At 32.6% G+C, this 9,817-nt stretch overlaps 1 protein-coding gene across 1 annotated transcript; it reads right to left on the bottom strand.

Moving 5' to 3' along the window:
• Nucleotides 1-1,105: 1,105 nt before the first annotated feature.
• Nucleotides 1,106-9,634, bottom strand: ZBTB44 (zinc finger and BTB domain containing 44; the record flags this gene model as incomplete). Its single annotated transcript, XM_049654301.1, has 2 exons — nucleotides 1,106-7,224; nucleotides 9,312-9,634. Coding segments are annotated over 2 exons (606 nt in total), but the record flags the coding sequence as incomplete, so codon positions are not given.
• Between the last annotated feature and the right edge of the window lie 183 nt (nucleotides 9,635-9,817).

Below are 9,817 nucleotides of genomic sequence, written 5' to 3'. Positions count from 1 at the left end.
CCTTCTAAACTGCAACTTTATTTGTGACCATGTAATAAAGGCCAGTTTAAAGATTTTTTTAAAAAGTTTAAACCTTTTTAAAAAAGATTAAACAACCAGGCTAGCAAAAAGGTACTCAATACATACTTTCCTTATATCAAACAAGCTAATATTTCAGTACAATGTAACTATACAGAATATATACAATACACATATGTTCACAAAGCAAACACTATAGGCTCAGAACAGATTTGAAAAAACATGATATTCACATTGATTACAATAACTCTAAAAATGATTGTAACGTTGAAACGGCACTTAGTTTACAAAAAAGTCACAAAAATATATATATATATATATGTATATATGAAGTCACCAAGAACTATGGTTCCTGTAAAATACTAATAGCCAGATACTAGTATATAAAATGTGAAGTTCTGACATTGTATACATTTTTAGGAAATAAAACAAAATCCAAAACCATTTTTGTTATTGTTGAAAGTCAAACATGCCAAGAAGTTATTAGCTATGGCCACTGTCACCAAGTACAGCCATATTTAAATGAGATGACAAGTGGATACAAAGCTGGTGAACTGGGGACTGGCACAGTTAAGAGAGTTGTACTGGTTCTAGGAGAGGGCTGAAGACATAAAAACACCCATCTACATAATTCACATTTCTGCCCCAGCATTACCCTCCCCCAAGGGTTTCACAAAATGCCAGTTCCCAAAAGGAATCAACGCTGCAAGGTAAAAAAGTTTCCCCCAGGCTTCTTTGATGTTGGCCTATAGGAAAATATTAAGCATGCATCGGCTAAACAAAGCAGTCAGTCACCCAACTGGAAAACTGTGGTGCAGCTTCCTCCCAGGCTGGTTGTACTAGAAAGTACTCCAGTTTTTAAACAGAGCCAGATTTATATGTTAGCTCTGTAAAATACTGAGCAACTGTAGCAGCAAGTATGAAATTACAGAAACAAAACCACAATTTTATTTAAAAATTCATTTCTGTGACATCAAAACAATTTTTTCCTTCTTATCTGTCACCTGTAACCAGACATCAATTTCTTCTATCACTGAAGTATGGTCAATTTCAATTTCAATCTGACTTTCTCATTATGCTGCTGTGGAAAAAGACAAGTCCTAATCTTGGAAAATTTTAATTTACTCTTAAAAATGAGAATACAGGAATTTCAAAGTAAAAAAAAAAAGCCTGTTCTAAAAGTATCTCACAAATATATATATTTAAATATTAAAATAGGCTACCTAGGATTTTTATAAAATGGCTTTTGAAAAGATAGTAGAGGCACAAAGAAGCCATAAACTATCTTCCAATCGGACATAAGGTGCCACAAGGGTGCCATACAAAGAGGCAGGCAATCTCTATCTGATGCAACAGGAGGCACCAGGAACAACAGAAATATCAAACATATTATTGGGACTTGGATCAAAACCAAATTTTACTCTATTGAGGGCTGTTTTTTTTTTTTTAAATATTTTGAAATATATGCATTAGAAGCCATCACTTTGTATAAGGAAGAAAATGAACAAAGATTATGATCTTACACCTTCCAAATACCTGGTGGCATTCATTTTAGGCACCTGAAAGATGAAAAGCAGTGCAACTTTCAATAATTTAATGGACTACTCTCAGTATGAGAGACTTTACATAGCATCTATCAACTTGAAAATTAAATTGATAACTGAAGGAAAACAAAGCTCTTAGAAAAAACACACTTACAAGGTAATCATAGAAAAGGTTCTCTCTAGAAAGCAGAGGTTTCTAGGAACTGCACAAAAGGTTTTACCACCTTTAAATGAACACAGCTTCCACTAATGCCAACGGAATCAATGTATGTTAAGGGGAGATGGCCAGCTCCTCTTCCAGTAGGGAAGATTTATCCTTCCTTAGAAGGTGATGTACTTTGGTAACCTGAACATTCAATTACAGGATGATTTTTTTAGCTTAACTGGATTATGAAATCTGGATATAGTTAGACCAGCATTTGGGAAAACAAGGATAATTTCATAAAAGTCATGACACTAGCCCCTCAAACCATCAAGCAGCAATTTTATCAATAAATCATCACAATTGAGCCCAAGGCTTTAAGTTTAATCAGCAAACTTAGTCAATTTAAAGAGAAAGGCAATAATCAAAGAATTAGATTTTATAAACCAGGCACTTCAAACTGAAATTAAAGATTTTAAAGTTAAAACAATTTTTTTTAAAAAAAAATTGTTTTCAATCAATGGTCTCCACTTTTAAATTCTTTGTAAACTATTATGTGCACAGGTACCCTGGTATTAGCTGTAGCTTGCCTGGGCCCTGCACAGAGGAGGCTCTCTTCAAGTAGCACAAGCACTTTGAGGTGATTCTGTATTTTGGATACTGCCAAACTGAGACTCCAATAACATTGCCTGACATTTCTGCAGAGACTACTTGTAAAGACACAGAATTGTTTTTTCTCATCACAAAAATAGAATCACTACAATGTAGTGGAAATATCTAACTGTATTAGTTTAGTATGAAAAAAAAAAAGTACAACTGTGATGTTACTAAGAGTCTACATCCCATAATCTGATATAAGCTTACTTCCTCCCATTAATAAATTTCAACATATTTATAATCTAAAAACGAAATATCCACAGAGTGTCTGTTCCTTAGTTGAACCTGGAAACTGGTTCAATTCCACTTTACTGTTTAATCTGAACCATTATTGCTTTTGGCAAACTCATCTTGCTGAGGACTTCCTAGATAAAAAATACCCTATATCACCACATTCTGTCAAGTAAAATGACACTAAAAGATAAAAGTGGACATAAGCAAAATAAAAAATAAATTTAAATTTTGACCATTTTAGCTTAAAGCTAAAGGAGTATGCTTAGCTATAAATATTCCTCATAGATGTGTATATACTATAATAGAACTCTCCTTAATTTTGTTCCACTGCTTCAGAAAACAAAATCTAGTTTCTAATACATTCTTCTCTGTTACTTTTAAAATCTGAATATATTATAAATAAAGTATCTTATGTCAATAACTTATAGTGAAAATCACACTTATTACCTTTTAACAACTTTGGGTCGCTTCCAAACACAAACTTTACTAGCACCCGCCCACACCCCCCAGTTAATATTATATCTAGAAAACTATTCTCCCTCATTTGGATGTATATTTCAGAGTTATAACTTCACATTTTGCAGATGAGTGACAATAGAGTAAGTGCCACATCAAAGTTTCTTGTTCTCTTCTTCATCAATTCATCAAATCTCAAACTCCTTTCTGTTACGGCATTACAATTTAGGACTGTTCATTCCTCAAGTAATAACAATGATTCCCTCCATGTGGTAAAGTACAGAATTGACATTACCTTACACACTAATGTATTTTTCACGGACTACAAAGTTGAGAGACTAAAACTGATCTGAGAATCTTCAAACTAAAAGCCACTAAATAAGATAACTGGCTTCTATTTAGATGGAGTACAAGAATAAAATAATGAGAGAGCAAACAAAAGACTGAAAGAGTTAATACAGCTTCCGAAGGCTCCCAGGGAATCATTTATACACTAGGAGAGTCTGGCTCAGTAGTTAGAATGTAACAATGATACTACATTAGACATGCTGACTAGTCCATTCCGTTTGATAAACTATTTTAACAAAATGCAAGTTTTTCTGTTTGCTTTTGAAACCAAAGAGCATGTGTCATAACACGGAACCAAATTACTTAAGCCGGAATGGTTTACATGCTGAAATGTTAATACATAAAACTGAATGAGGTTATTTAAACATTTTAGTACACTTTGTCTCACTGAAATCAAGAACTTAAAAAAAAAAAACAAAACTGGCAATATAATTAAATATGCAACTAATTATGTGAAATAAAAATTAAGATTACTTGAAATTCAAATTAAGAAAAATTCATTTAAATATATTTATGGATGATAATCTCCATCTGTTTCTGTTTATAAAAACCTTTAAAAAACCCAATATTAATCTCTTTTTCGAGAATTATTACAAGCATTCTCATGCTAGATGTTTCCATTGTTAGAATGCACCCCTAAAAATGGAAAGAATGACTGCAGGAGATTGAACACCCAGTTTCATAGAAAGCATCTTTGCTCATTTCTAAAGTGTATCATACCTATTTGGTAGCATAAAAATGGAAAATAAATGCTTTTCTTGTATAAAATTCTTGGTTTTAAAAAGGCAATTTATCCTGCATCCTAAAATTTAAGCCCTTTAAATATCACAAAGTTACCCTCTTGGGCCTTATGAAAGACAGCTATACTTAAGTATTCTAAACTGGAATTTTTGTTTAGTTATACTGGTAATTTCTAATGGATGGGATAATGGAACTGGCTTTCACCTCTTTGCAATGTTTTCCGTATATTCTGGTAAAATTATCCATTCAATTATCCCTCTCTCAGATGAATTTTAAATAAACCTAAATAACACTATATACAATTACCCCTTGCAGCTTAGTTTAAGCTAAAAATCCTTAAATTGTGTATCAAGCAAAATGGAGAGCCTCAATGACAGAGAAAAAAGGCCTTTGTTTATATCATTTTATGTTAAATACTAATTAATTAGTTACCTGTATTAAGATTTGGGGTACAGACAATAAACCAAGTATACATTTTCATAGTATATTCAAGTTTTTCATAAAACTTGGAAATCTGTGCAATTTGTAATTACCAATGAAAATCTAGTTTCCATTTGGGAAAGAATAGCCAGTGGTGGTAATCCTACATTCTGAGAACACAGAATACTTCAGAGCTGTCAAAATTGTGGGCTTTCTTAACACAGAGTTCTCAGGATAGGTAGGGGATATGCTAAAACACTTTCAATCATACAAATCCCCGAACAATTCTTACATGTTTATTTTCTTTAACCCTTACTTCTTTTTTTTTTTCCTTTACTTAGTTATAAAAAATAACTCTTAGAACTGAAGGCAACAATGATTCCTGGTCATTAATTTTACCTATTCTTTGTTTTGCCCATATAAAGATTCTAAAATTAACTCCGAGGTTTATCCATTGGCCGGCATAACATTTTTCAAGAGTATGTATGACGTTAAAAATAAAAATTCCTAACTTTTCCAGCTGAGACACAGCAGTACTGCTACTAGTATTACAGTCTGTTGCAAAAAGTAAATTCAATCCTGTTAGTAAAGAAGCATAAATGATGGAAGCCCAGTATAACCTGTGTATGTTGATCTTCCTGTAGGTAATATACCTATGTTTGGGAGCAGAGGGCGGGGAAACAGGTTCAAGACTGAGATAAGCAGTTGGAAACAAGTTAAAACTTGACAGAATTTGGAAAAAGAATGTTACCTGAAAAAAAATCTTCAATGAGTTTACTTTCCCTTCCTTTACATTTGTGGGAGGAAAATCAATCACAGAATTAGCCAATTAAAAAAAAAAGAAACAATAAAATCACTATAACTTAAAAAATTAATTTTATTATTAAGGTCTAGCACCCAAACAAAATTCAGATCTTGTGTTTTGAATAAGAAACTATTTAGTTTCTTTTTCTAATTTAATCAGGTGTTTTCATAATTATTAACCTGTGGGTATATACATAGAAAAAAGGTTATTCAAAAGTTCATTGTTCATGGACTCATGAATATTTAGGATCAAGGTCAGTGATGCTTTAATGGCACCAGATGCAAAGTATACTCCAGTCCAGAGTATGATATAAATTTCGACTATAAATCAGGAAGTTTCATTTTTTTTAGCAGCAAAAGAGGTGATATTAATTTAAGGTTTTTAAGTTTTCCTTTAGTCTTAGTTTTTTCCCCTAGATTTATGAGTCCTAGTTGATCAATTTAAAGCCTTTTCTCATCTGTTACATTATTGCTTACATTGTGTAAAAACTACACTAATCCTTTTAATAAACTTGTCAAAGTCTAAAAATATTTTCAAACAAAAACAATGTATCAGCGACACAGGGAACTTTGTAAACAATCTTAGTTGGGTTAAGAACATAGCCTTAACAGAGAATTCTTTTATTTTGTCCAAATCAGCACAATAAAAACATCCTCAACAATACATAAACCTATATATAAAATATAGAATATCTCCAATATTTTTCCTTTATATAATATCATGCCAGTATATGCAAGAGGGAGTACTGTTCATGGGGCAAGAGGGGAAAATGATTTAGGCAATGACCTAATTAGCCAGGCATTAACATTCAAAGACCAGGTAAACAACAATTTTAGTCAGAAAAGCAATATTAAGAGTTCCTATGAAGTTGGGATTTATGTACTTCATTTTCCACTCCTGGTCATTTCATGCACAGCCCGGCTATTCTCAATCATGGTTCTCTGCCTTCTTTCACAGAAGAAAGATTATTTGGAGTGGTACTAAAGAAGTTCAGGGAATGCCTATCCCTACACCAAATTTCACCATGAAAAATAATAGAAATGACAAAGCTTAAAAAAAAAAAAAAAAAAAGAATACATTGGATTTCAGAAGTATTTACCCTAATAATTTTTAAGAAAGCTTACCGTAAATATTTCCTAAACCAACAGGCTTTACAAAATATTGTACAATGTCCTGTGTATAGGAGTAAACATCTATTCAGGCTGTCAAATTCTGTTCAGTAATTTGTTTCCGGTGTACCCTTTCATCTCAGAAGGTCAACAATCATCTGAATTCTTCTTTACCTAATGATCTCATTAGCCTGCTTTTAACAATGGAAGAAACTGATACAGGCTTGAAGTCAACTGGTTCTCCTTAAGTCTCATAGTTTCAATTATGTTTCAACATCATGTTGTTGTGCACTTACAGAAGCAATCTCTCAGTCATGAAAAATAAAACATCAGTTGTGGGGCTTACAAAGTAAAAAGGGAAATTCTTTCCCAAACCCTTTTTTGTTTAAAAAATTAAATTAAATTTAAATGTACAAGACCAAGCACAGGCACTTTCCAAAAACCAAAAATGAAGCCAAACCATGAAATTACTCAATGGTTATAGAAGACAGCTCTGATTTGGGGGGGTCATCTCTGGTTGCCTCGGCACAAGCACTGGTCTTTGGCTGCTCTGGCATTTCTTCCTCTTTTTCTGCCAGCCCACCAAGAGACCCCAAGGGGAAAGTGCTTTCACAATTCTGGGTCGAGGAGACCTGTGAAATTACAGGCATTTGAACAGAGGAGTTGCTTTCAAAACTGTGTTCTCCAAGATCATATTGAACAAGGGTCTCTTCTTGCTCCTGGTTTAAGTAGTCCGGTACTAGGAAATCACTAGATAAGAGGCAAAGGATGAAAGAGGGAGTTAATTTTCAAACCAGTAATAAATTAGCCACAATAAAAAGACCTGATTTGTAAAACAAGATTGGGATTTTTCATTTCTCTAGTTCTTGACTAATTGTAACTCAGGATATTCAAATTTCTAAACTTTCCTAAATATGAACCCAAGCCATCCATCAGAACCAAAGTATATGAACTCTACTATCAATAGATAGGATTAATTATCACCTTCATTGTCACTTTAGACCCCTAAGCAGCCTTTCTTGTTCTATGTAGAAGAGTTTCTGTATACAGATACAATTAGCATGCTCACTTAAGCAAGTATCATTTGAATAACTTATGCTTAACTTTTCTTGGATTATATGCTAATTAAGAGGTATATAAACCTAACTTTTTATTACTTCCTGGATATAAGTTAGTTAAGAAACTAAGTCCTTATGCATAAATGACATTATACATAATGTACTATATAGAGAAATATAAATAATTTATGTGTATTCTGCTATTAGATTTAGTATATGAAAACAATAAATTCCATTTGAAGTAGGATTTGAAAATGAATGCCATGAGATCAGTTATATATTAGTCCTAAGAAAGTATTTATTAATACTGAAAATATTTAATATTATATTGATAGGATTAAACATTTAATTATTAAATATGGAGAGTAAAATATACCAAAATTTTAACAACAGTGGATATTACTCCTGAGTGGTGAGATCAGAAAGTATTTTAATTTCTTATATTTTATACTTTCGTACATTTACTAAGTTTTCTACTGTAACATTTTTTGTAGTTAAAACAAACATAAAATATCTCTTAGATGCTTTAATTAAATCTTTATTGCTGGACTTAAAAAGTTCATTCTACTAGGAATGTTAATAACTGATACATTTAAGAAGGTGGTTTTATAATCTGTCCAGTATTAATAAAAAAATTAAAATATGTTCATTTGCAAAACAATTTAAAATGTCCTATGTTTTATTTTTTAAGAAGTCTTCAGGTGTTAGACAGGAAGAACAGAGGACAGAAGGTTCTGTACAGGGAAGATACAGGCAATAGAAGTGGTTAACTATGACACTATCTTAGTTCTGGACAAACAATGTTTGATATGATATGTGTAATTTAGGTTTCGTGAGATGACAACCAGACACTCAGACATGAGTAAACAACATGAATGTCAGGTCTGAAGAGGAAAAAAATCTGCAGGAATAGTTTGGAATTTATTGAAAAATAAGATTTAAGAAGTAAAGATGGTTTAAAATTTAAGTTTAGGAAGATTTCATTTTATAAAAAATTAAGGATTCCTACAGATGTACATTTTTGATAAAGTATTAAAAAAAGACAACAGAGTTTTATATTTAGAGACCTCTGAAATGAACTTTAAAGCTTACATTTTATCGGTCTTTATGCTTCAGGCTTCTTCATTTGTAAAGAGACATGTTCAGTCATAATACTAGTTAGTGGTAGAGTCAGAACTAAAACCTGACTTCCTTAGATACTCTATAAATCAGAAAGGAATTCTATCATAAATTATTAGTGAAAAGCATGAGCTTTAAATTGAAAGAAAAAGGAAATTTAATTGAAAATAATCATATCCATTATAGTTGCTGTTGAAGTTCTTTTCTTTATTGGTAAATATATATCCCTTTATATAGAATTAAAAAAAAAAGAGAAGTGGTCAAAAGTTTTGACATCCGAAGAGTCTGAATTAATCCAATACCACTAAGAATCATCTAACACGGTAAATTTTCCAATAAGGTCTATATTACTTTAAGCTTAATTATTGAAAATACAAAAAACTAAAACCCAAGAAACAAAAAAGACAAAGCAAGAGGTAAGTAGTCTACTTCTGCAGGGAAAAATTTCCAATACCAACTAGAAAAATATTTATAATTGTATATACCTAGAAGATCCAGCAAAATTGTATCAGATCAGGAGATGAGAGTATGGACAGTGGAAATTTAAAAGGAACGTGACTGAGTAGCCAGCAACCTGATAAGCATAGCAGGCCGCCCCGACAGCAGGGAAAGAGAGTTTAGTAAGCGGTTTTCCTGGCTCGTTTTTGTTGTGCGCCTCACCTGCTCTGGAAGTAGTTTGCTAGCTCTGACGCTTCATGGTTCAGACTCCTCAGGTGCACGATTAAATTTCCAGAGTTGGTGAACATGGCGCCACATGTTTTGCACTCGTAAATCCGAGGCTTGCGGATAATGTGCCGGGAAACCCTCATGTGGTGTTTATATTCCCCGAAGGAAGTGAAAGTGGCACTACATATCTGGCACCGGAAACAGCGTTTACCTTCATGCTTTAGGCGATGCATCTTTAGCGAGTAAGCCCTGGTGAACTTTTTCCCACAGCGGTCACACTGAAATGGTTTAATTCCTACAAAATAAGGCAGAACAAAGTATTATCTAAAAACAAAGTAAAGTGAAAGGTCACAAACCTCACAAATTTCTGAGCTACAATTTTGTAGCAATAGGCAATTTAAAAAGGCAAAAATCACCAGCAAAAATGGATTCCAATTCAACATCTCAGAAAAGGTACAGAACATTTGAAAAGTCACTAGGGCTTAAAAAAAAAAAAAAAA

This window comes from Panthera uncia, chromosome D1 (genome assembly GCF_023721935.1).
Source record: "Panthera uncia isolate 11264 chromosome D1, Puncia_PCG_1.0, whole genome shotgun sequence".
In the NCBI taxonomy this organism is placed as follows: Eukaryota; Metazoa; Chordata; class Mammalia; order Carnivora; family Felidae; genus Panthera; species Panthera uncia.
Note: the sequence above shows the minus strand (reverse complement) of the source record. Positions and strands in the feature narration are given on the sequence as shown.